This window comes from Phlebotomus argentipes, unplaced genomic scaffold, assembly GCF_947086385.1.
Source record: "Phlebotomus argentipes unplaced genomic scaffold, Phlebotomus argentipes genome assembly contig_15, whole genome shotgun sequence".
Lineage (NCBI taxonomy): Eukaryota > Metazoa > Arthropoda > Insecta > Diptera > Psychodidae > Phlebotomus > Phlebotomus argentipes.
In genome coordinates this window covers 2,083,996-2,109,796 of record NW_026776181.1, presented here as the reverse complement: position 1 = coordinate 2,109,796, position 25,801 = coordinate 2,083,996, and the positions used below count along the sequence as shown (strand labels likewise).

The 25,801-nt window shown below is 44.5% G+C and overlaps 2 protein-coding genes across 11 annotated transcripts in view; both read right to left on the bottom strand.

The window, feature by feature from the left end:
* Positions 1-5,391: 5,391 nt before the first annotated feature.
* LOC132262370 (protein argonaute-3) lies at positions 5,392-9,223 on the bottom strand. The gene is made up of 4 exons (XM_059761633.1): positions 8,669-9,223; positions 8,214-8,603; positions 5,980-7,778; positions 5,392-5,873 (listed from the first exon to the last, which is right to left on the bottom strand). Exons 1-4 carry the CDS (start codon positions 9,099-9,101, stop codon positions 5,787-5,789), a joined length of 2,709 nt encoding a protein of 902 aa, XP_059617616.1. The 5' UTR covers positions 9,102-9,223; the 3' UTR covers positions 5,392-5,786.
* A 116-nt stretch (positions 9,224-9,339) lies between these two features.
* LOC132263184 (cGMP-dependent protein kinase, isozyme 2 forms cD4/T1/T3A/T3B) overlaps positions 9,340-25,801 on the bottom strand; it is a 55,340-nt gene continuing 38,878 nt past the window's right edge. For 8 of the 10 annotated variants that reach the window (XM_059762816.1, XM_059762817.1, XM_059762819.1 and 5 more), the window contains 6 exons: positions 13,488-13,707; positions 11,223-11,609; positions 10,858-11,062; positions 10,594-10,796; positions 10,120-10,521; positions 9,340-9,629 (listed from right to left, as the gene is read on the bottom strand). In XM_059762816.1, the coding sequence (XP_059618799.1) occupies positions 9,464-9,629; positions 10,120-10,521; positions 10,594-10,796; positions 10,858-11,062; positions 11,223-11,609; positions 13,488-13,707 (1,583 nt within the window). In that variant the 3' untranslated portion in view covers positions 9,340-9,463. Of the gene's footprint in view, positions 9,630-10,119; positions 10,522-10,593; positions 10,797-10,857; positions 11,063-11,222; positions 11,610-13,487; positions 13,708-20,689; positions 21,800-23,740; positions 24,312-25,801 lie in introns of those variants that run through there. The other 2 variants (XM_059762814.1, XM_059762815.1) reach the window with 2 other exon arrangements.

Below are 25,801 nucleotides of genomic sequence, written 5' to 3'. Positions count from 1 at the left end.
ATCCCAAAACTTCCATCAGCCTTTGCCCTCGCATAAGAAATTACATAAGATTAAATTAATATTTGATAGAGATTCACAAGAGTGGCAGAGGGAGAGAGAGAGAAAACAATGCAATCTTTTACCAGTCATAAAATCCACTCGTGAGCACACTTCCCACTGAGAATTGCAGCGAAGTGCAATTGAGGGTGGGAATATGGTTAAAAATTTACCGTTCGCCAACACCCCACAAGATGTTTATTTTACGTTCTGTTTTGACGTGCATCGCACGATTGCAAGCGCCATTCCATGCGCGCCGCCCTTCTGAAGGCAACACACGCACACACTCACATAAAACACACACACACACAACAGTCAGAGCACATGTCACCATGTTCTGGGCGATGGAACAATTCGCTCGTCTTTGCGGAGAGCAAAATTCTCGAGACGAGGCAAATAGAACAAAAGCGTGTCTTGCGAGACGGCGGGAAAAAAGAGGGTGACGACCTGAGAACTCTATCGGCGAGCCAGGCAGGAGAGAGGGATATTCCAGACGAGAACACACAAATATGAGGAGGGTAGGAAGTCTCTTCTTCCTCATATAATAAAAACCCTTTCGCAAAAGCCCCAGACAAGATACACACGCTCTCTCACTTCCTCGAGACCTTGGGACAGTATTCAGATGAATTGAAAACACATATTTCAACTTTTCCCTGTTTTTTTTTCTCCCTCTCTCTCCCAAAACCTCACACAGAGATTTTTCGTATGGGAATATCAGCAAACACGCCATGCAGAACTTTTCAAAACATCATCAATTTCGAGAAAGTCGATGTTGAATCGCGCGAAGGTTGATGGAAAACAATAACAAACAGCAGAAAATATGGCAAATATGCTGGAATTCCCTTGCTTTGGAACAACTCTTGATTTGCGGACAGTTGTGCCAATACAACGCTGATTGGAAAGTGTGTGCAGTTGTAATTTAATCAAAAATTCTACGCATTATATTTGATTAGAATTTTGGATATTTTACCTGAAATGCAAAAAATTGAAAATCCATCTTGCAAAATAGCAAACAAACATTTTATCATTAATGGATTTGCAAACAGATTGCATATTTCAGCTGAATCATACGCTTCACTGGAATTGTCTTTCGCGCTTTGTCCCCCTATATAAAAGTAGATTTTAGACCCATTTCTAGTTATTTAAGATCAGATTTCAAGATAAAAAAAATCTAAAATAACTAAACAAAAATTACCTGCAAAAAGAATTAGTAAATAAGTTTTTGTGCAAAAGATTTTGCACTTGATTAAAGAAAAACCAAAAAACCGACTTCCTAATGATCCGTCCATAATATCAGATTTTATTTTAGTCTTAATTTCATTCCCAGTCTAGAACAATCTTCTCATCTTCAGTTCAAAATTCCAGCCCTAGAGAATATAAGAAAAAAACAAACCGATTTGTCACTTTTGCCGATGCCCTCAAAATGCCCAAAATAGACGCCGAAGATTGTGCCTAACTCACCGCTTGATCCTCCGGATGAAGAGGGTATTCTCGGTGTCTCTGCCACTTTTCGCCTTTTCCAATCCCGTCCGAATCACTCGCTGTTCCTCTTTCTCTCCCTTCGTCGTTTTCTCAGTGTATCGTCCACTGTCTCGCGACGTTGCCCTGCGTGCATCCGAGCAGTTCACTGAACATGTGTGCTGTCCAGGCCAAACTCCAGACACGCCACCCGGACAATAGCCCCAGACGGCGGAAATGGCGCTCTTCTTCTCGCTGGATCAAAACAAACGCACGCACAATCCAGGGTCGGCCCAGGAAGTCTCTCTTGCGTCACTCGCTCGTGCGCCCCAATCCGGGACTCCCGGAACTGCTTGCGGGCTGGCAAGCAGTGGCTCTGCTGTCGCACTGTCACGTCACGAGCTCACGCGATGGCGCTCTTTCACGGTCGATGCGTGCAAAACAAACGCCTCGAAAACATGGTGTGCTGCCACATTGGCTGTTTGGACCAGCAAAAGCCCCACTGGCGCTCCGTTCTCCCCAAATTCACTATTGTCCGTGCACACTGTCACTGTGCAGTGCAAGTCTGAGTGCTTTTCACGGCTTTTCCCACGCTTTTCACGCTGTTTTGCTGCTGTTTTTCCACCAAGAGAAAAAGGCGTGCTCACTCAAAACAAAACAACGACGCAAATGGCCACACATTGCTCACTGTCGCTCTTCTTCCGCTCTCGCGAGTGTGTTTGTGTGTGTGCACCACGCCAGAGAGCGCCCAGTTTTCAGCCTCGCTTTTCATCACTTTTCACCCGCATTCCCGAGATCTTTGGCCGAAACTCCACTGCACACCACTAATACGTGTCCATGGGTCCCACTTGAGGGCGGATTTGCATGATTTCTACCGCGAAAATCCAGTGTTTTGATCGTTTTTTCCACCACAAGTCTCGTCACTCAACTATCTTGTGCGAACGCTAGAGAAAAAGTACACACACTCACGCACCACCTCGCTGTCATCTCACTCTCGCGCATACAGTGGCCACTGCTGCACAGCCATTCGTCTCGCTCTACAGCTCACACACTGTGACGCTGCCTAGGATTTGACGGTGCGCAGAGAGAGAGAGAGAATCTCGCGCCACTTTTCTGGGCAAAACACTCTCGCGCCCCCTTTTCCCGCCAGAGAGAGCGAGTCGTGTGTGCGATGAGATTCAAAACAAAACGCACACACTCAAAGTGCGCGCCAGAAACGCAATTTTCCACTCTTTTTCACCACCGATAAGGCTTCACTTCAGCTTCAGCGGCGGACTTTTCACACTTTCTTCGATTTTACCATAGGTTTTGGGGAGGTAAAATTGAGTTGTTGTTCTGTTGGAAAAGGTGTTGTAAAACATTGTTTGACGAGTTAACCCATTAACATTCACCATTTTCTCTAAATTTTCTCACATTTTTATATTAAATAAAAACTCCCTTTTTTAAAGTTGATTTGCAAAGAATAGACAAAATTCCCCAAAAAAAGCTTAAAGCTTAAACTCTAGCAACATCATTTGAGGAATGTTTCTCATCCCCCTTTTATCTGCCTCTTCTTTGTCACTCTGCTCTTGTTCAAAAATGCCACCCCCGCCCACTCCATTGCTTTTTTCGCGTGCGCGGAACGACGGAAAAATATTAACCAGCCTCCCACGCGTCAGAATTCCGCGTGTCACATCAACAAATTAACGGGAATTTATGCGAATGTCGCGGGGTGGAAAATTCAACGAGGAGATCGTGACAAATTCCCCAAATTTTCCCCCACAGCGAACTGAATGCCGTCGATATAATGTGTCCTTTTGGGCCTCATCTCGCCCCGCAGAGAGACAGCATGAAGAACAATATTCTTTGCCTTCTTTGCGTATTTTGTGTGCTGAAGAAGGCGTTCTTGTGGTGTCAGAAGTGGGATGAACTCCGGTGATTCGGCTCTGTATTTTCGGAATATCAACTCTCGCGCGCGCTCCGGGTGAAATGGGGGAAAAATGTGGAAATGGCAGAGACATAATCTTGAAAAATTGTTGGCTATTAGCCACTTTTGTGTGTTGCTGAGTGTGAAAACTTCCTAAATTTGTTTTCACCTCCCAAATTCGCGCCCTTTTTTTTGTCATCCCGCACACCATCGCAGTATGCGCGCGAGGGTAAAAAATGGGGGAGGAATTTTCGTATATAGAGTCAATTTTCATTAGGATATCAATTTGAAAGCGAGGGAGAGAGGGACAAAAAAAGTTGACAGTTTTTTCTGTGTCGCGCATTTTGGCGCGGTAATTCGACAAAAGCCGGTCAATTGTCGAATTCAACAAATCAACCCATAAATATTCCGCCCTTTGCCGGAATTCTTGTTGCGCTCCACACCATCAATCTTCCCACGCACAGAGCATTAAATTCCGCTCTCTATCCCACAAATATACGCGCAGCAGAGCCCAAAATCACGCCCAAGGCGGACAGTGGGAAAATTTGATGGAAAATACGCCTCCAATTGACCTCAATTAATGTGCTGTGCGGGGGAGAACTCACTCGAGGGAGATCGTATAAATCCCATAAACAGGAGGCGAAAGACAGCATTCGCAGCGACCTGGCGTTATTCCGTTTTAATTCACCGCAGCGGAGGCGCCTGGTGGCCGAAGCAACCCCTCAATGGCCCCCGGCCGCCCCTCGACACGTCATAGAGACACACATTTTACAACTGCGCTGACTGACGACCCGATTTATCCGTTACTACGTCGTAGAATTCCCGCCGAGAGCTTTCGGAGGGGGTGGAGTGGGTGGCTGCTGTCGAATGGCGCCCACCAACACACGGCCACGAGAAGCCACCCTCAACATTGTCTCTGTGCGCCTGTGTTGCCACCCTCTGAGCTTTTCCACCCCCAAAAGTGCGACAGAGAGGAACTTTCGCCACTGCATCGCGAAGCGACGCTCCCTGGAACACATTCCACACGCCTTCCACAAGCCAGGCAAGCGACGCGGGAAAACTCCAGCCGCGACGGAGAGACAAATCGCCCTACACTCAGAAAAATAAGGGAATTTCGAAGGAAGGATCTAGTCTTCTTTGTCAAGTGGAAACTTGATTTAAATCAATCGGATTAATGCAATAATAATAGTAATAGTAAAAAGAGTTACTTTTTTCTTGATTTTTTAATATATTGACTTCCTTTTAGTTCAATATTTCTCTCAGTGATGAAGGGAGAGAGAGAGACAGAAGATTGAGCTTGAGTTCCACGAGCGCGATTTGGCGATTTTCCACCCCTCAGCATTCCTGAGGCCGCGTCCCGGAAGAGCAAAATTACCTCTGGACGCCCACTGAGAAGCACCGCGCCATGAAGCCGCCCTCCGGCGCCGCACTCGTGACCCCACGAAGGTGTGGAAGCGTGTGTGGAATAGGAATGAATGGAAATTTGAAATTTATACGCATCGACGGAGAGGAGCAATTTTTCCCAGATGAGAGGAAATCTTCATGATTTATGGCCACAATGAATAAATCGATAGCGCTGGATATTCTGCAAATTGTTCGCCGTGCGGCGTCAATTTTCCATCAATTTCTCAGTAGTTTTTCTCTCTTTCTTTTATGCTACGTGCTTGATTTCCCGAGGACGTGATTAGCTCACGTCTCGACACTTGAAATTCCTCAAGTCGCACGATTTCCAAAGATTTCCGAGCAGTGGCGAGAAAATGTGAGGAAATCACCATTTAATACTGCAGAGATAAATCGGTGTGTTTGTGGACAGAAGACACAATTTCACTCTTTTCTCAAGCTGCGTTTCACTAGAATTTCCCCAGGAGAGTTTGACTTCAAGACTTTTGCTGAAAGATGCCCTGAAAAATGGTGGGAAAATCACAGTGGAGCACCATGAAGCATATGCACGACGAGTTAACACTCGACTAACCCATACAATATTCACTGAATGCTTAACAAATAACTAGTTTTAATTCATAGTTCTCGTACAAAACTTAAACAATAAGAGCTGTGATGTTAATTCCAGCATCTTGAAAGGCAGTTGTGGTTATTATTATTAATGTACTTCAAATTGCTCATTATCACATGAATTAATTCATTGGCATGTAAATTTCAGTTTCTTAAATTCACTCTTATTTCTAATCCTTTGGCACATAATATTGTTCTGAGTGAAAAAATAAATTTGCCTTCATGGCGATTCTTTGGACTTCATTCCATTTCACAATAGTTATAAAGAAGATTTAAACAAAAAGATGAATGAATGTGTAAATTAACGCTGAATATGTATGTAATTGTCGTCATGGATAAAATAAAAAAATATATGTATATTCGAGATCTACTTTCTTTATAGGTAGAACAGCCTATCCTGCAGCATCCTCGCAGGCTCACGCTTCACGTGCTCACCTATTAAATACGCCAGCTTGTGCGCATACTGCAAGAAAAACCACATATTTCAGTCAAATGCAATTAAATTAAATGCGTATAAAGGTGATATATTTCATCGGCAGTTACTGTATTCTTATATCCGTTCAACTCACCTGGCAACACGCCGGCACACGAATCGTTCCCGGCCAGTTGTAGTACATGAACGTCAGCTTGTACGCCAACTTCTGCACGATGTCCGGCGACAGATTGGCTGAGTCATAGACGATGATGTAGTGCGTCGGCGAAACTGTGCCCTGGCGAACGCTCTGCGAGACCAGAAAGAAGTCCTTCATGTAGCGACGCGTCACCGAGTGATCCACAACAGTTCCTGGACGACAGTTGTCAAAGGACGTGGCCTGATTGCCGACGCAACGGAAGAAGCGCGTGTTGATGCGCTTCTGTGTGATTACGTATGTTAGTTTCGGCACCTGTCCGGCAGGATAGAGCGTCTGTGCCGCTTCCAACAGCTGAGGCACCTCAAAGTTCTCACACACCGGCAATTGTCCGTCACCAACGCCATCGCGGAAGACCACAATTCTCTCCGGAAGACACCCATTCGCCTCTCTGAACGCCACCAGAGAGTCTTTGATGGCGCGTCCCAGGCCTCGGCTCACTTCCTCTTTGATATTCTGTATGATTGACATGCTGAACCATCTTGTGAAGGTCCTGTTGGTCGACGACACAAAAGCTGTGACGCTGGATGACTTCTGCGTCGGATCGTGGTAAGCATCGACGCCACATATCATCGTATTCGCCATGGGAATATTAACACTCCACAGCGTGCCGCCAATCTTACAGTTCATCTGCAGCAAGATCTTCATAACTATGGATCTCACTTTCGACTCGTTCGCTTGCAGCATATTGCGCGCCATTATCACTTGCGACGGAACTGGTGTCTGATAGCAGCACACCTTCTTCACCGATGCATACCATTCAGCGCGCTGCGAGGGAAATATTATCACAATGATCGACAAATCTGGCTGAGCATGAATCGTCTCCTGAATCTGTCGCACCAAATCAGCCGTCTGTTCGCGCTGCACAACAACTTGCTTCGGATTCTTCACATCCATGCCCAGACATGAAGCATTCTTTTGCACCAGTGCGAGAAACTTCATCGCAGCATCCTTGTTCCGCTCCACATACAAGATCGCCCACGAGACGAGCGGCAGTGTTGTCAACACACGACGACTGGTGGCGTCGCGAGAGAAATCAGCCTTCTCACCAGCCGATCCTGTGTATCCCTCGAACTGAATCTGCTCAATTCCCAGCTCGCGTCCCTCCAGATTCAGGACATCTGCCGACAACTCCAATCCCCAGTCCTTCAGCACCTTCCTGGCGGGCTCGCACTCGCGCACATTGGCCAGGAACTTCCTCAATCCCTCGACGCGATGCTGCGGCGTCACAGAAGTGTACGCAACCAGATCTCTCTTCAGATTCTGATTGTTCATTTGCTCATCCGTCAATCCAGTGAGATAGCAAAGCTCCGGAATGAGACTCGTCACTCTCTCCTGCTTCTCTGCCTGTCCAGGCATGCGAACTTCCTTGAAGTTCAGCAGGAGTGGCTGATTCAGATCATTGATCGTGATATTATAGTTCCTCCTATAATACTCCACGTAATCGATTTCCTCCCCATTCCTCAAAAATTTATCCTTGGGAGATAGATTGAAATCAATCTCATGGACGCAATAAGTCTGATTGTTGTATCGCGTGAGTATTATCTTCCCGATGATTGTCTCTTTTACTTTTTTGTGAAAGTCCTGCGGATGACGATGGTAAATGTCCGTCATCAGCTCTTTCACCGTCATTGTGGAGAGGCGACGATGCGACACATCGAGATTCAGCATCAAGCCACCCTCGAATGTTTCCACCGCCGTGATATATCCTGGCCATATCTCGAGCTTGTGTTGCGGCACTGAAAGCAAAGAAAAGTCTTTTAGTATTCAGGATATTATAATTCACTTTGTGAACGAGTGAATATGCTTTTCTATACTACATAATCTGAGTTATTATGATTTAAAGTTTTCATATGAAATTTCAGTCCTTCTCAGTTTTACTTCTATTCGAAATTGCCTCATTTCAAGTTAACCACAAAAATAAAAAACTACCGTAAATCCCACTTTCCATTGTTTTCCCTCTCAATGTGTGTCAAATTGAGCCCTTAAATCGACTTTAGCTGTTGGATATCGGGCTTTAGCAAAACATAGAAGCGCTTATCGACAATTTTGTCTCCACCATGAATAGAAAAAATCAAGTGCAAGCAAAAAGCAAAACATTGTGCGCTTTTTAGTGTGTGTTGTTCGGCCAAGTGTGCATCATCAGCGCAAAAACACCATCTTTCCCTCCTTACCAAGCTTTGCCTTGGTGGGATCAAATTGCCTTCTCTTGTGGCGCACAAACTTGAGCTCTCGCATGACTCTGTTGAAGAGATTGTTGAGGAATGGACTCAATTCCTCTTCCGGCTTCTCCTTGATTAGCCTCATCGACACCGTGATGGTCTCCTTGGTGGCCTGCAGAGTGGTCGTGAAGGATGAGACGGGCGCCAGTCTGCGAGGCAGGAACAGATTGAAGCCACTGAAGACAAACACGGAACCAATCTCCGCCTGCAGCTGCCCGATGATCTTCACGCGCAAATGGATGCTGTCCACTTGCGGATGGAACTGCACACAATACTCGAAGATGCGCAAGTTGCCCGTCCACTTCAGGGGCAGATAATTTGTCATGGCACTAGTCAGAGAGCCTGGAAGAGAGAAGAGAATCTTGAGTTTGTATGGAATAAAAAGCCGCCGCAGAGATTTGGCTCACCGCTTTTCCCTCGATAAGACACAGGAGATTTGGGCCCCGCGGCCTCCTGAACAGAGGCAGCCTCCATCTTCTGCGTGACGACCGCCAAAGGTTGGCTTGTCTCCTCATCGTACTGGCGGGCGGCATCAAGGACGCGACGCAGCGATTGGCCGCGGCCGGCGGCCCGAGAGCCAGAACCGCTGGACTCGCCGGACACCGGAGTGGGGTTCAAGGGCGTTTCCGGCATGGTCATGGTCAGACGCTTCAGGTGACCGCGTCCCAGCGACGAGGACTCGAGCGTCTCCTCTCCAGAATCTTTGCTGACACCCAAAACCGTTGGCGCCGCCGACTGACCTTCCGGCGACTCCGCAGCACTGCCGCCGCTCAACTGCGAATCACCCGACGACTTGGCCATCTCCGCCAGGAGCCTCATCTGATGTCCACGTCCCTTCATATTCCCTTCTTATTCACTTTTGGCTCAACTGAAAACACACCTCACTTTGTTCACTCCGCAAAAGCAACTAAACACTTCTAAGCTCGTGTCTCGCCGTGTTGCACGGATGAATTTCACAACACCACTTTGCGACACCAGCGCCTTGCTGCGGAGAAGAGCTACACCACGCATTAAGCGATTCAAAAAAATCTTCCAACGAATTCTGTGGCACAGAAGAAGGTAAGTGAGAGAAAATGCGTAAAATATACGAAAATTTAATTCATTTTTAACACTATGAATGTACACAAATTACAACGAGCAAATAGTGAAACAGACAAAACTCGGGCGTCGCCCGCAAACGGTCAATTGTCTAGGGAGCGCCGCTAGAAGTCGTTGTCCCAGCCCGTGAGGTCATCCGGCGGCGGTCCGTCCGGATCCGGTGGATACACGTCGAAGTTCGTGGTGTCCGTGACGCTCTTCACTTCCGGCCGGATCGGCGGCGTCAGCGTGCGCGTTCGTAGGCCCTCCCAATAGAATCCGTCGAACCACCTTGAAGACAGAGATAGAAAGAACGGAGAAAGGATGAGAAAATCAGCCAAAACGTGACTGCATTTCGATAAAAAGCCAATTTCCCCATGATTTTTAATTATTCATGCATGCCTCTTCTCTTTAATGACCTGTGTTGCCACATAATATTCCCATCCCTCGAGATTATATTGATGGAAAAAATTAAATGATGAGGTTTTTCACTAGCAATTAAAAGAGCATTATTCGTTGTATAACTATCAACAAGATCATCCAACAAGTTATTCACTTAATACTTAATGACGATCGACGTGATCAGTCGTGATTGTCTCATTACTTATTCGCCACTAAATTAGTCATTTTTTCCGCAGCAAACACAGTTTTCCATCACGACGTTTAGCAGCACTTTTGAAACGATTTTCGTTCTCAAATGCTTCTTTTTTTCACCAAATTAACACACTTATTTCAATTTCTTCAGATATTCAGACTTTTCTGAGGATCCAGATTCACTCACTTGTGCTTCTGGATCTCGCTAATGCCGCCGCGCTGGTATCCGAGTCTCTCGGCGGGATTATCGCGGCAGAGCTTCTTGATCAGCGCGCTGGCGTTGCGCGTGATGTTGCGCGGGAACTCGATGGCGTCGATGCCCTTCAGGATGATGTTGTACGTGCGCATGGGATCAGAGCCTGTGAAGGGCGGCGTGCCCGTGAGCAGCTCGAACATTAGCACGCCGAGCGACCAGTAGTCGGCGCTGATGTCATGGCCACGATTGAGGATCACCTCCGGCGCCACGTACTCCGGCGTGCCGCAGAAAGTCCACGTCTTCCGGCCGCTCTGCAGCTTCTTGGCGAAGCCGAAGTCCACCAGCTTCACGTAGCCCTGCACGTCCAGCAAGAGATTCTCCGGCTTGAGGTCTCTGCGCAAGGAAGATAAGAGATTGTCAATTAAGAGAGCTTGGTGGTGATAAAATTGGCTTTCTGGCGCGAACCTGTAAATGATGTTCCGGGAATGGAGATAGTCAAAGGCCTCGACGACACAGGCGGTGTAGAATCGCGTCGTGGCGTCATCAAAGTGACCTCGATCCCTCAAGATCGTCCACAGTTCACCGCCGAGACAGCTCTCCATCAGCATGTAGAGATATTTGCGATCCTTGAACGTCTTGAAGAGCTTCACGATGAAATCCGAATTGGCCTGGAGGGCAGCAGAAGTTGTGTGTCAGCATGAGAATAGCAAGAATTCAGCACGTTCTCACCTCAACCATGATCTCTTTCTCAGACATGATGTGTTGCTGCTGGCGCGTCTCGACAATCTGCGCCTTCTTCATCTGCTTCAGGGCGTACGATCGGGATTGATCACCGTTCAGCTGCACCAGTTCCACTCGCCCAAAGCCACCGACGCCCAGAGTGGCGATCACACGCAAATCCGTCAACTTGATGTCCCGGAATTCCTCATTGATTCTGTCGAGGGAAAATCATCAGATCCAGCAAAGATCAAACATCTCAATTAACTGCCATTCACGCGACTTTTTTTACCCATCTTCTTCAATCCACGACGCAGGCAATAAAGAGAGTTCTTGCTTACATAGAGTGTATGAAAAAGGTCATTGTATGGTCTCACCTCTCCCTCTCCAGCGTTCCCTCGTCGTCGTAGCGGTGCCGAATCTCCTCCAGATTGGATATCAGCTGGTTGAAGGTCTCCCGGTCGATCACGAGACACGTCACACCGTCCGGGGAGTCACAGATGATGTTGGCCGTGCGCAGATCATCGCCCTGCAGCGCCTTCTCGCCAAAGAAGTCACCCTTGCCCAGCAGCCGGATGAACTTCTCCTCCTGGCTGTCCGGCAGGCGGATCGTCACGCGCACCTGGCCCTTGGAAATGATGAAGAACGTGTCGCCGCGTGCGCCCTGACGCACGATGTAGTCACCTTTCTGGTAGTACGTCTCCTCCAGCACGTCCGAGATCTTGATCAGCGTATCTTCCGGCAGACTCTTGAAGATGGGCACGCTGCGGAAAGAGCAGAAGTACTCTTAGTGGAAGAATTTACAAGATTTCCCTATTCATTGCTTGTTTGTTAGCTAGGCACTGCTTAGATGTTAACCCAGGAAAATTCATCTTAATGCTTTCCTAGCATTTCCTAGATTTTTCGACTTAGATGTTAGGTTAGATCAGTTCAATAGGTCTAGAAAGTGCAAAAAATGAAGGAATACGCATTTTTAAAGCACTGCTGAATGTGTTGTACAAATCTCAGTCATATTATCTTTCCCTTGTCTAATGGCTTCCTACTTCGCTATTCCTTTACGCAAGGGTGAAAGTGTGCCTATCATTGAGGCAGGCACTCCTCCAACAGCACGCGACTGATCTTCTGCATAATTGCCAATGTCAAGCGCGATCACTTTCCCTTTCAGCCGGTCAATTTTATTAATCGCCAGCGCGCTTTTTCCACAGAATGCGCGCATCATTTGGTATTCACGAAGTGGGTGATCGCGCGAAAGGGCATTTCAGACATCGCGCGCGATTTGAATAGCCTCAAAAGACTTAAGATGAAGGCAAGAAATAGACACAAAGCATCATCAAGATGAGTCGGGGAATTTAATTTGCTATGCCATTTAGCTTTTATCGCGTCTTCCACGATCGCGGGCAGGAAACAATAATTTCTCAATTTAGCATCTCATGTCATCGACGACCTCAAAGCATTTGGAACGAAGTGCTCCTCTTCCTCGTCACTCTCTGTGCAGCAATTCGCTGCATCATTGTCCTGCACACACATCCGAGTTAATGGCCACTCGCGACACAGTCCATCACATGTGGATTAACTCCACGAGAGCAGACAGACAAGAGACTGTGTTGCAAAGTGAAGAGAATTCATTGCTTCACACTTTCGAGTTCAATGGTCCATGAATCTCACTCTCGGCAGCCTCGCGATCGCCGCAAGAAGTGGCTTAACGCTTTTTTCTTGCCACCACTAGCGATGAAATGTGTTTCCTTTGTATGGAAATCGCACTCTTCCCCGCGTGGATTATGAAATGCGAGACGCTTTTTTGGCTAAGAAAACAGAGATCCTCTAGTGATCTATTTTGCCATCTTTACTGCTCCAATGATCTCATGGTGAAATTGGAAATCGATTTTTATCGCCCAACCATTTATATTGCTTAGCGATGCTCTTGAATTTCACATCACAAATAAATAATCGTCAAGATGCAGGAGAGTTTCTTCTCACACAATTGTATATTTTATCACCCTATTGGAGACTTTATAATGGCAAAAAACAATGTTTTACACACTAAAAGTGAGATAAAACTTATGTATCTTGCATAAAATTTGTGAGCAAAAGTTTTGGCAGTGAAACATTTTATATTTTCAAATTTTTTTTTCCTTTTACCCACACATAAGATTAGTAAAACAAATATTCCAGTCAGAGCGACATCTGTACAATTTCTTGTATGGGAAATGCACAACAAAATGACTTAATTTCAACATGGAAAGTTTTCTCATCTTATTTCTCCCACGGTTTCCAGCATTTGCCATAAATCACAATATCGAAGGCAATTTTCTTTGATTCTCCAGCAGAAATTGACGAACATATTGAGGAATGCTATAAAATTGACCCACCCTGGAGATGTTTAATGTGTTTCATCAATCGCAAATGCTGTCTGGCATTTAATGAGCCCCATTAGCGCCAAGGATGCGACCTTCAGTGCGAAATATTGAATCAGAAAGTACGCCTCAATTGACGGTATGGACGCATTTGTCACAAAGAGAGGTGGGTTTTCGCCATTTGAAATGGCTTCACACTTGAAGGTCTCACGCCTGGTTGAGCAATGCGCTCTTTCCCAATTGTCCGAAATGTGTGTGTTTGCAAGCAATGCTGTGTGTCTCACTCACCTCTTGAGGAAGTCCGTGTACTCCGTCTGGCGAATGAGGCCAGTCCTCATCATGATGGTCTGGAAGCATTGTCTCTCGATTGCCCACAATTTGCAATCGTTCACAGCTGTTATGGTGGCTGTTCGCTGGCAATTGTACAGGATCGCCAGCTCGCCGAGCACCTTCGCTCCCGACAGCGTCGACAGGTATTTCCCCTCGCGCGACACCTCAACGCGTCCCTCTGCAAAGACATGGGAAAAGAAGAAATCAATGTCATGTGGATTCATATCCAATTTCCGACAGGTGGAAATTCACTGTTGACGAAGAGGTGAAAAGAAGTCATGCTTCTCTGTGTCACCGCGATCTCTTTCACATCCACTTCTCCTCGACACATTGTGCATAATCCATCGAACTAGTTCCATTCTCTCTCCCTCTCTCTCTCGCTCTCGAGATAGTCAACTATCGGTTGAGATTGAAGATGAACTTCTTGCAGCCGCGCGACACAAATCGCGTATAAATAATTCATGCTGAAGCGCACGGGCAGAAAAAATGGGAAAAGTTCTTCTGCGGCAGAAATGTCCATACCGCTAAGATAATTGCAAAGTATTTGGATTTATTAACTTCCTCCATGTCTAATTAGCCGCCAGAGAGTGAGATATTTTTGTCCAGTTGTCGGAAATGCCAAACGATTCTCCATTCTCATGGACAGTGTTGGGCGGATTGTTAACATTTTAACCCTTACGTAATTTCTTACAGAGTAAGAAATGCATTTCTTCTTCTCAAAAGATATTTTTATCACATAAATTAAAAGTGTAAAATCAGCAAAGTCCTCAAATCCGGGTAATTAAAGCTCAGTTTGTGTTTTTTTTAAGTAAGGCTTTCTTGCAAAATTCTTACATTTTACCAAATCTTTTTCCCAACTAAAAACTAAAATACAGTACAAACACAACACATCCTTCGTGATAATTGAATATCGCTGAACAGCAATGCAGCTTTCGGATGGCGAAGGAAAAATACTCCAAAGCATTGGTTATCTAAGAGCAATATTTCAGGCTACAGCAATAATCCCACTCATTTCGAAATGTCTCGCTCTTAAGTTTCAATTATCCGCTCCTCTCCACTCTTCATTGAACACTTTAAACTCCACAGTGACTCATAAATCATAATTTTCTTTCACCTTTTTGCCGATTTGCTCTCTACCCATGTTAATGGTTGGATGTAGAAAACAATCAAGTAGCAATTTCGATCGTCATACTTCTCAGCATTTTCACTCCGAAATGCATCGTGGAAAGCGAAAGAATGTTTGTCTCATCATTCAGTAAAAAGTGTTACAACTACTGTTTTAGCACTCGTCGCGCGGGCCTCCGAAGTAAGAGTGAAAATCTCACAAACGCGGTCCCACATTTAGATGGCCTCAAATGTTCTCAAAACATAAACAAACACGGCGCAATTCATCACGCCACGATTGACTAAAATTGAGGGTAGAATGATGCATCACAACATCACTTGAGCATGGAATTTGATGTCTTTTGCATGAACACAATGAAGACAATTATGATACAAATGGTAGAATTTAATTCAAATGGACGAAATTCTGCAATGCGTAACTGTTGGCCGCGCGCGTAATTGAGGCATTTTCTCTCCACTCTTCTCTACGCGCGCAATTTAAATAATTATCAAGAACAGTGGAGGCATTTTGCAAGATTTTACCAGCAGAAATTTATTGTTGTTTAACGGAAGCAATTTCATTCCAGTTATAGACTTTTTCTCCTGTGCGTCTGCCGCAAAGTTGGTTTTTGGGTGAGGCCAAAAGAGAGGCAGCAAAAAATAAATGCCCAGAAAAGCATGACGCCTGAGAAATGATGAAATATGCATCAAATGCATGGTAAGACATGAAATGATTCCGAGTGAAGTAAAAAAAATAGAGATCAGAAATCATTCTGCCAATAAATCACTTTGTTACAGTGTCTTCGAGAGGGTTTTGAAGAAGAAAACTGATCAACAATTCTGATGCTGTCTTGTTAACCAGTTCAAAGCCGAGAGAGAATCGTGTGTAATTGGGTACTTTTTCTGCTCCTCTTCTTCCGTCAGCTTGCCAGCTGCTCTGTAATCATCCAAGAGGTGAAATTAAGCCGCGAAATACGACCACAATTGAGACATTTTCATAACAAAGTCGGCAGAAAATTGGCGCTAGGGTGAAATATCTCGACGCCAAATGGGAGTGAAATTGCAATTGATGGCACACAGCAAGTCAATAGAATCCATTTCGCAAGTCATCATCAACACAAAAGACATTGTTCTCAAGGCATGCAGCACACCGGAAAAGTCTTCTCCATCATCCCGTGAGTTATTAAAGACGAATTAAGATAATTTCTATCACTCCTTCGCAGATTTATTAGGCAGATTGCGATCGGAATCATGTAAATCACGGGTGTATTTTACACGGAACTTTCTCATCTCTTCTTCTAAAAATGATGAAGATATTGTTGTGCAATCTGCGTGTGATTTTTTTTTGTGTGAGTATGTTGCAAACATACTGCAAAACAGATCTCTTTACTGCTAATCTTAACTCTCTTGTATATCGCCTCTTTATGACATGTGTAATTTCGGCTATGATACTTCCTTCCGACTCTCTCAATTTTTCTTCGCTGTGTGGCAAAATAATTGCACGCAGATTGTGAGATACATCCCGAATCCAGTGTAATATAAGACAAAAGAAAAGCCACCAGGAAATTGTAAATCTTAACAAGACGCGAAGACGATCGAAGTCTTAATGAAGTTGGATGTGAAACTAATTGGGTTTTATGTAATTTTTCCACTTGACTTGCGACGTGAGATTGACTCTTGCAGACTTCTTTATTGCACGGCCGGTTTTTTTTCGCCAACAAGCATTAAGAAGAAGACTGGCTGTCTCCGGTTTTGAAGTGCCGGTGAACATCATCATGAAAGGTGTTTCATAAATTTTAGGATTAGCACAGCTTCTTTATGACAACTCAAAGCTTGGCATAAAAGCTTCTTATAAAGTGAGTCCGGAAACTTATTGCACCGCCTAAATGTGATCCTGTCGTGAGTTTTATAGCCACTTTATTAATTCGAGAGCGAAATGCGTGAAGGTATGAAGTGGAGAGATGATCTGGGGAGAATGAAGAGGTCAATGCCAATAGTCGAGGGTAAATTGAGCGAGAAACTTTCAAATTCCAGCCAAAAAATTCACTCATCGCCGAGATATTTCACACTGATGTGCCTCTGTGGCATCCTTATCCCTCAACTCGTGAAATCCTCAACACATTGTCTCGCGGTGAAAGTCTCACGAAGAGATCACCAAAGGTGATAACAGCACTTTCGTGACCATCAAGCACACAAATTCTGAGTGTTAATCTTCCAATATGGAGTCATTCAAAAGAAATCCGTATCAATAGCGAAAATTTCTCTGGGCAATTATCACTGGATGGTGTGTATTGCTTCGAGCGTGACATTCTTCATCATCCTCTCTTAGCACCTCACACAAATTTGGTGGGAAAAGACGTCTTCCTCGGGGCGCCCAGACAAGATCAATTGAACACCTTCTTTCAACATCATCACTCAATCGCGCATACCATTCATCAAGTGGTGCCTTATTAGAGATTAGATCATACTCGATGTTGCGCTCATGCTGGGAATTTGCAAAGTGATTGCAAGGTTCGCGAAATACCTTTGGAAATATGCAAATTGGAATTGTGTTGATCTTTGTGTCCAGAAGGATTGCTCACAGGAATTTATCTTCTTATGATTTATTCAGTAGATTTCAGAGTTGAAATGCCAAAACAACATCTTCGCCGCAATGGTATTAGAGTTGCCAAGACATGAGATGGGATTTGAGAAAGTGTCTTGGCAAGTATCAAAAGATCATAAGCTATCAACTCTGCACGCTGCACAAGAAATTGTAATTCACAGCGAGACACTTCAATGTCGCTGCAATTAAGTCTAAAAAGAGCGAGGAAAAGAAATTACAAGAATGCCGTAAAAGTATGTGTGCTGGCAAGACTTTGAATTTCTCTCTTGGACATTTTTGTCGCAAAACAAGAGAGAAAACATCATATGTGTAATTCTCTGTACACAAATCTAACTATTTCGCCTCTGGGAATTTTTCCACAAAATTCTCTTAGGAAATTTGTGTGCATTTGCACGTAATTATCACCACAAAATCCCACTTGCGCGCACAGTTAGAAGTGTTGAGTTGAAATTGCGCGTGACGAGAAGATTGACAAAAGATTCTCTTCCGTGAATTATTCCTTTGTTTAGAGACAAAAAAAAACCACCTCAATTTTGCGGTAATGAGATTTCCAACCTAGAGAAGCAGAAGATCGCCAAAGTGTTGGATATTGATTAAGCAAGTTTAAGTAGTGAATGTACAAGATTTCTCGCAAAATCGCCATCATTTCACATTGTTGACTTCTGACTCAGATAAACGCGCTGATGCCAAAAATAAAATGTGACACTGTGCGATGGTGGTAAAATGTCAAGGCTCTGTTTTTTCCCAATTTCTGTCCAGCGTTGAAAGACCTCGTGGGCGTTCGAGGAGAAGAAAGACTTCAATTCTCGCGTGAAAACGATCTGTACGCGGAGAAAGTTTCTGGGGGAATTGTTCTGTCTTCCTAAAGTCAGGAGAGAGAAAAACTGCAAACAATTCCTTTCATACACTCAATTGTCAATTGATTCGTTAAATCTTTCTCCGGTGCGTTTCATTTATTTTCTTGACCCACATTCAATTGTTAAGAACACCGACGCGCGCATCTCTTTTCGGCGATGGCTGAGGAAGAGGGGAAAAAACGCGCTGAATGAGTCAATTGAATCGACAATAGAGAGGTCACGCGGTCTCTCAAATTCACTCAATGATGGCGAACGTACATTTAATGAGGAAATTCCCCAAATAGCAAGACAAACATCAGCACGACGAACAATTTGGAGAATGCACTTCAGAATAAGGTTTTATCTCCCATTCACACTCGCTATCGCCACTTCCGATTGTACTTTGCGCGCGCGCGGGTTTTGAAACGCCGCACACGATGAGCTAAATAGAGAATGAGCACGAGGAAATGGCGAGAAATGCTGAGCTTCGCTGGATTGATATGGGAAAATCAATATGCACAGGAAAAAGTATTGCAAGAGAGGCAGAAAAGAGAAAATTACCCATCCGAAAGAATGTCCATTAAATAGGCTTTAATTGCCGACTTTCAATTGCATGTTCTTGCACGATAAATAACTACTTTTAGCATAATTAAGATAAACAGCGCGCAATATTAATTTCCTGACGACTATCGAGCGCTTTTTTTTCTCTCTCTCTTCACATTTTCTTCAATTCCAATATCGAATTGTTTGATTAAGAAGCATATAAACATTTTAAATGTGCACTTCAAAGGGGAAAAAAAAAGTTTTGATAAATTCGACATTTACTCGCGCGCGATCATCAATTCCCACGAAGCATCGCGCATTAGAGCAATTTGATAAATTTGATGGAGAGGAAAAAGAAAATTTCCTCAACAAATTTTCAGCAGATTTACATAATTTCTGTTTTCTCTCTAAACAATAAATTTGCGCCTGTCTTCGTTCACCCGCAAAAACAATCATTTCAATATAATCTCTCGTGTCGATCAAACTGAATTTTCGCATTAGGAGAAATCATTTGACTGAATAATTTATTATTTTCACCTCGAGGTGCGTCTTTTTTTCATTTGACGGTCTTTTTTCCCTACAAGCAGAAAGTGAAATTAATATGCAGCTCAAGACACCAAACATTTCAAAGTCACTAATGCGGAATACTTATTAGCCAGCGCGATTGCATGGCGAAAAATTGACCATTATCATTTCCAATCAATTCGGAATTAATCATAAGTGGACGAGCATAGAAACATGATTGATTGACGAGCCAAACTGTGAAGCATATCTTGGGAATTTTTTGCGCATTTAATTAAAAACGCCGCGCGCTTCGAACAATAAATTATACATTTTGACAATTTCTCACAGGAAGTTTTCTGCTTCTTTTTTATATTGATTTGGGAAATATTAGTAGGGCAGGTGAATTAGAAAATGACAAAAACACGATGACTACTAATTTACATATTCGCAAAGTGTATCTGGGAAAACTTTCGTTGGTAGTTTTGCCCTACTAGTCGGATTAGGAGTGAATTAAGAGCATTTTGAGAGATGAAGAAATTGGCTGAAAGCTCATTTGAGCCCTGATTTTATCTTGTCTCACAATGTTTGACCACTTTTACTGCAAATATCCCTCGACAGAAAAAAATGTGTTCAGTGAAAACCATCGAGGAATGCAGTTGAACGGCAAGAAAAAAACCGGTGAGGAAGTGTGCGAAACGTCGAAAAAATTTCAAGAATCATTTAGCAAAGTCGATTTGAGCCATGTGAACATAGTGACAGTGAAAGTTACCACAATTGATCATGGGCTCAGGAGAGGAGCGAAGCATAAAAAGAACGAGGAAAGATAGCAGATTAATCCGCACATTAATTCAGATTCATGCAATGGGGAGCAAAAATGAAATTGATTCATTGCGAGATCTCTGGTGTAAAACTCTCTCAATTTCCACGGGCGCGCGCGCGGAGGAAAAGAGCGCGAAAAGTGATGGAATAAATGCAAGAGATTAAAAAGAAAGAGTTTTTTATCGGTTCAATGCCCAAAGTGCAGTCAAGTTTGGACAATCTGTGAAAAATAGCACCCAATTAAGAGCATCAAATGGGGCGTCAATCGAGACAGATTGCAGAGAAATTCAGCAAGTGTGTGTGATTGAGAAATTAATCAATATGAGCACTGCACAATGTATTAGATCACTTTTGGCCTAAAGCTAAACAATCCCAGGTGAATTTTCCCTCGAGTCTGGGAAGACGAGAGAACAACATGGCGAAAGAAGTGAAGAAACAACACAACACTCACTTGATCACGCCAACTCATGCCAATTAATAACTTTTCTTTTGTTGCAACAAAGCGAAGATATTTCTTGCACCAGCAATATTAATTATCAAGTGGTATGAAAGAGAGTAAAAAGGCAGAGATATTAGTTAATCATAATAATGTGAAATCAGATGGATTTTGCGCGATCCACTTCTTCAAATATATCGTGACTTGTTTCTCATATTGTTTCACAATGTCAATTAACGAACAAATGGAGGATCGCAGAATGCCTCATTGCATTTCTTGCCTCACTCTCTTACGTGTAGCAATGTTGTGTTACCTTTGGACTCCTTGCGGTGATCTGCCACGGGATCGAGGTCCTTGCTGCTCACTAGATTCCCTGTGCGCCTCTTGCGTGCGTACGTGTGAACCGGCACGATGAGTCTGGGCCGTGGAATACTGAAGGGATCCTCCTGAGCCGACTCCTGAGGCTTCTGCACCTCCTCAACCAGCGGCGGACTGCGTCGCAGCGGCAGCAGAGGCCTGGATCGGCGTCCGCCCAGTGAGATTGTATTGAACTTGGACGAACTCGAGGAGAATGACGAGGATTCGCTCTCGCTCTTCGACGCCTTCCCATTCTTTGCCATGGGATTGCTCAGCGTGCGCTCAATGGTCTTCGGCACAGGATTGATCCTCACACTCTTGGCCCTCATGATGCCGAAGAAGCCCTTCTTGGGCTTCTCCTCCACTGTCGCCGCCTTCTCTTCCTTCGGTGGCGAACTCTTGCCTCTGCCCGTGAAGTCAATCACCTCGTAGTCATGGTAGATATCACAGGGCTGCTGCTGCTCTGGAAGCTTCTGCACGGCCTTCTTGTGTCTCCTGCGGAAGATGTCTTTGATGTCCAGCGTGCCGCAGAAGGGCAGATGCTGCGTCGGTGCGCAAGGTTTCCGCTCGCTCTTCTTGCCATACACGCTGTCACTGCTGTCCTGCGACTCGCGCTCCTCGCTCGTTGTGTGCCCATTCGAGGAGCCCTCGCTGCCGGAGAAGTGGCGCACGAGTGGTGGCTCCAGCTCCCACTCCGGATAGCGCCTGTTCTTCCGGCGCAGCGTCGACGGCCGATAGCCGTTCAGCTCACGAATGGTCCGCGTTATGTTGGCATCTTTCGCCTCCAGTGCCTTAATCTGCTCCAGGGTCATCTGATACTTGCCCAGCGACGAGATGCCATCAGTGATGGGTGGCTTGCAAGAGCGATTGACCTTGCGGATGGTCTCTTGCGTGTGCAGCCAATTCGCCTCGTACAGCGCGCCCATCGCATTGCCGCGATCCAGTGACAGGCTCACGTCCACCGCCTTGCCAGGATAGTGGCGGATCTTCCCATCGCGGCCACTCGCGAAATTTCCCTCCACGATCACCATCTTCTCAGTCTCTCATCTCTTCACACAAATGTAGCCTATAGAAAGCGCGCGATCGTCAGAATGCTAATCATCGCCAGATTCTTCATCTCAACTTCGCCACCAGAGAAAAAACCATCGACATAATTTCTCGTTACGGTTCTATGTCTAAATTTATACCGAACGCGAGGCAATCGATGCCCTGTTTCGCTGATGCTCAGTTATTCCTCATAGCGTCAGCGAAATAATCTCCTTGTTTACATGACATATGGAGATCACGGTTGGAAATGGGGAAGCGAGAGACTACAAAGAACATCATGTCTTATCGCTCTCTGGACATTCTTTCGTCAATTGCTAAATCATGTGGAATTTTTTGCTCCAAATCACCATTATGCATTCTGCATCAGTAATGCAGGCTTCATTCTCTTCGGGGGGAACGTCAATTTCGGCCTGAAGTACAACTTTTCTCCGAATCTACGGGGAAATTATGCCCAAAATCTCTGCATTAATCAATTATAATGAGGCTTGTGCACATTCTCAAGACCTTTTTCGGGAAACATTTCTCTGTGTTATTTGCATGTCTGTGGACTTTCCATTTTCGTGTCTCTTCGGCTTTACTGAAAGACGCTGAATCGACAATCTTATCATTGCATTCTGGGCACCAATTAGGTTTTTACTTTCAAATTTTCATCAGCGCTGCACCTGCAGCATCACCAGCGTATAAATTGGACTTAATTGATGAGCCCCTTTGCTCTCAACTCCCTCGGCATCGTCGTGAGTCACAGAGAGGCGAGCGCGCTTGAGGCTGAAACCGGCTCTTGGCGTGTCTAGAGCAGAGCCGATGGCAAAAAGAACATGCAAATGTAATTCTTCACAGTGTGACGCAACTCGAATCCGCTTCCCGGAGGAATTGGAAATTCTTGCGCGTGGGGTCAATCATTCAAGTTCCTCCCATTAGTCGTCCGACTAACTGAGATTTTCTCTCGCCAGGCGCTTTTTGCATTTGGCCAGAACGAGAGAAATTGGGACACGCCAGAGCGACAATAAGCGGATTTTTCCCCTTCCTACAACTTAACTAAACACATAGTTTTTCTTCATATCATCGGCACTTGCTGAAGGGGCGCGCTTTGCATGCGCGCCGCAGGAGTTGCACAAGATCTCTCATTTTCTCAATGGACTGTCAACTCCCAGGCGTGCTAAACATTCTCTGATCACCTTCTATTGAGAGTGATATTTCTCAGGTGTGTAATTTGCCAACTTGTAGCGCACACAGTCACATTATAGTGACACGGAAAAGAGTGCTAAAAACGACCTGTGTGTGTTGATTTCTTCATTAAATATGTACACAACAGCGCCGAGTGCGATATTAAATTGAGAAAAGGGAAGGTCATTTTTTCTCCTCAGTCCGATTGTGTGTGCAAAAGTGCAGAAAAGTATGCTTTTTTCCTCTTTCTTCACTGTTCGTGACTGCGTGAAAAAAAGCCGTGGCACACGCAGGAGTATGGAAAGCACTTGCAAAAGAGACACTCCTTTGGCAACGAAGACACACTGTGCAATTTCCTGTCTTGCAGTGATTTCATTGCTTCCATTAGTCTTCGGGGGGAACAAAGACCATGGTTTGGACGTATCAATGATCTTGTATGTTTGGGAGAACCCACATCATCGCATCTCAGAGATCTCTTGTGCAAATAAATTAGAAGGTATACAAGCAAAAACAGCCTTTTTAAAGAACCCAACGCTTGATCATTAATAATACATGATCTGTATGACATTTCCTCATAAGAGCAGACCAAAGACTTAAGAATATCCCATAGTCAATATGAGAATGCTGGAGTTTCTTCAAGCAAATAATTCCACACCCATTAATTTTTGCTCAGCAAATTCATCTCGCAGTGTCTCTCAGATTCAAAAGGAGCATTTTTCCTGTTCTCTCTTTCTCCCTCTCGCGAAAGACAGAAAATCTGGCGATGGTTTAGCCTTCTCTTCGCATATAAACACACCAAGAAAGATCACCCAAAAGTACCCCGAAGTCGGAATGGAAAGGTCACAGCTTTACACTCACTTCACGTAACTTTGGCCGAACAAAAGAGCAAACACAAAACTTGCTCAAGTCTTGCTTGCGCGATCTTTTTTCCACTCGTGATTTTATTTCAATAATATATCTCTGCTGGCAAAGTTGAATTAAATCACTTTCACGTACAATTTACACACTCTTTTTCAAAGCCATAATTGGCCAAGCAGATGCCTTTTGCCTATCACTTTTTTTTCAACGCTGCGCCGCGAAGACAAGATCAAATTTCTTGTTGACACAATTATTCTTCGCTCCTGCGATAGAGAAGATGAGCGCGCGCGACTCTTCCTGAACTGTTTATTTTTTGTGATGACCGAGTGATGCGCTCAAGGCTGGCCTTTGAACCACTTTATGGGTGCGCGCACGATTGCTGGCAAAATATTTGATCTCAAGGGAATTTCATTGCACAGAGTCGCAAGCAAACAAACCCCGCGAGACGCAAACACTCGAGCGTCGAGAGCACTCCGTGACCAGCGAAGCTCCGACAGCGACTGATCGCATGTACGATCTCAGCCTGGTGTTGGACACCTCCACGACTTTGCGCATTTTTACCACAGCGCCAATGTCGGTGTATTTTCACTCCGTACTCACAATTTTCATGTGTGGCAAACTGGAAACGAAATCCCACCGGGGGGTCTCCAGCTGAGTGCTTTCTTGGGTACTTTTTCCGTCATTACGGGGCTTTTGTTGTCGATATTCACAGGTTGAGTAAGAATTGAATTGCTGAAAATTGAGTAAATGACACTCTCCGAACGGTGGAGAGAGCAAAAAAGATAGGCGAAGAATTTAAGTGAAAAGACACACTGAAGCGGGTTCATTTTTGCCCCACTTCAATGAGAACTACCACCAGTAAAGTATGGAAAAATTGTACTTGAGAATGCAGCGTGAAATTCACTGTGGAAAATGATGGATTCTCATCAATCAGCGGAATTGCTAAGGCTGAAGAAAAGCCCTTCTTCACCTGCAGCAGGAAACAAAAATTCCTCCAGTCTCTCGAGACGCTGAAAACCACCCAACAAAAAGGTTCAGTGGGTGGATGATGGAGAGATTGTAGTTCTCTCCAGTTTGTCTCTTTGTTTCGTACAACCATTTTCATTATAATAGCATGAGCTAATACCGCATACAATGTCTTTCTTCTCTCCGCAAACACCGCGCGCGACTTCATGCGATTTTGTGGTACAGCAAAATTTATTATTATTATTCCAGCATATCTCTTCGTCTCTTTCGTGGCACTGCTTGTGCTATAAGTAAGAAATTCACGGGGCAAATCGACAATATAGCCAATGTTTCTCGCAAAATTTATTGCAAGATAATTTTTACTAGAGAATATTAGATGAATAATTGACCTGTGCATTGCCACACCGCGCCGTTCTGTGTCTCTTTCCCCAATGCACTGTGTCTTGGCGGCAAAATGTAGGTGAGAGGCATTGTGACGGTATCAGCAAACAGTGACAAACAATACACACCAAATTAAATGCCAAGAAATGCCATTTGCCTGATAACATATCGACTTTTCCATTCACATTTCAGCTCTGTTCGCTGCTTTTGGTGCGCCTTCAATATGCACTTCAAATTGCCAATCGCGAAGACAATGATCAAGAAGCCACTTGATCAGTGCAAAAAGAGAGATATCAGATGAAGGAGAAATGATCGTGAGCTCCCTACTTGTTTATTGATCATCTTATTGATTTTTCCCGCCATTCTCTTCCGCTCAATCGTGATGTATTACGCGCCTAATCAAAATAACTCACAATTTTCACCCTTTTTATCCGCACGGAAGAAACCCACGCGCGCATTGAAAGATCTCCAATTGCTTCGAATGGCAAATAATATATTTTTTTCTTTCTCTTTGGGTCAGCATGAAAAAATTAGAATGCCTCAAATCATCTCCTTGACTTTCATCTCGCGTCAAATAAATTTCCTGTCGGAGCGAAAAAAAGCGCGCAGAGTTTCGTGATGTGTTAATAAAGAACTGCCACTCAAATATAGG

What these genes read in the sequence shown, in the direction of transcription:
- LOC132262370 (XM_059761633.1), bottom strand. Translation starts at nt 9,101, where the DNA reads ATGAAGGGACGTGGACATCAGATGAGGCTCCTGGCGGAGATGGCCAAG. An exon ending in GTCTTATCGAGGGAAAAGCG is followed by an intron (nt 8,604 to 8,668) that starts GTGAGCCAAATC and finishes TCTCTCTTCCAG; the next exon opens with GCTCTCTGACTAGTGCCATG. An exon ending in GTGTGCCGGCGTGTTGCCAG is followed by an intron (nt 5,874 to 5,979) that starts GTGAGTTGAACG and finishes TTTTTCTTGCAG; the next exon opens with TATGCGCACAAGCTGGCGTA.